The sequence below is a fragment of the Arachis ipaensis genome, chromosome B10 (assembly GCF_000816755.2).
Source record: "Arachis ipaensis cultivar K30076 chromosome B10, Araip1.1, whole genome shotgun sequence".
Taxonomy (NCBI): domain Eukaryota; kingdom Viridiplantae; phylum Streptophyta; class Magnoliopsida; order Fabales; family Fabaceae; genus Arachis; species Arachis ipaensis.
The window spans coordinates 8628945-8629582 of NC_029794.2; the positions used below are offsets into that span (position 1 = coordinate 8628945).

The 638-nt window shown below is 39.7% G+C and overlaps 1 protein-coding gene across 1 annotated transcript in view; it reads left to right on the top strand.

The window, feature by feature from the left end:
* The window catches only part of LOC107620068 (uncharacterized RNA-binding protein C17H9.04c), a 1680-nt gene that overhangs the window by 446 nt on the left and 596 nt on the right, over nucleotides 1-638 (top strand). Inside the window, exon 2 of the mRNA XM_016322290.2 lies at nucleotides 314-635. Coding sequence (XP_016177776.2) covers nucleotides 336-635 — 300 coding nt within the window. The 5' untranslated portion in view covers nucleotides 314-335. The remainder of the gene's footprint in view (nucleotides 1-313; nucleotides 636-638) is intronic.

Sequence of the window (638 nt, forward strand, 5' to 3'; positions counted from 1 at the left end):
ATTGATCATTCATCTTAAAATTAGGGAACTTATTGAAACTACTATAATGATAGAACTTCTATGCTATGTTGAAAGAGTATGCTATCACTCAACACTGTAGCTACTTAATTATGCAACTAACTTCTATGCACTTTACATGCCTTTTGAATTTTAATAGAGGTTAGGAGCAAAAAGTGAAGGATTATTATTATTATTTCCTAGTGGCATGTAACATAACTCTAGGCAACATGCACAAGGAGTCAAGTAATATAACTCTTAGCTTGCTGCTCTGAGATTTTATGAACCCTAAATTTCTTGTCATTTGCCACTACAGAGTTACATATCAAACAGGGAAAATGAGCTGGTCAGGAGGAGATTGGATGTGTGGTGCTTGCCAACACATAAATTTCAAGAAGAGGGAGGCATGCCAAAATTGTGGATATCCCAAGTTTGGAGGCCCTGACCCTTCAACTTATAGATATCACAGGACGGAAGCATTGGCCGGAGACTGGTTTTGCACCGGTATGAACTGTGGAGCTCACAACTATGCCAGCCGATCAAACTGCTATAGATGTGGTGCATTCAAAGATGATTATTCTTCTGGATATGGAGGGAACATGGCAGGCTCTGTAGGCTATGGATCTGACTGCAGTTTCCCA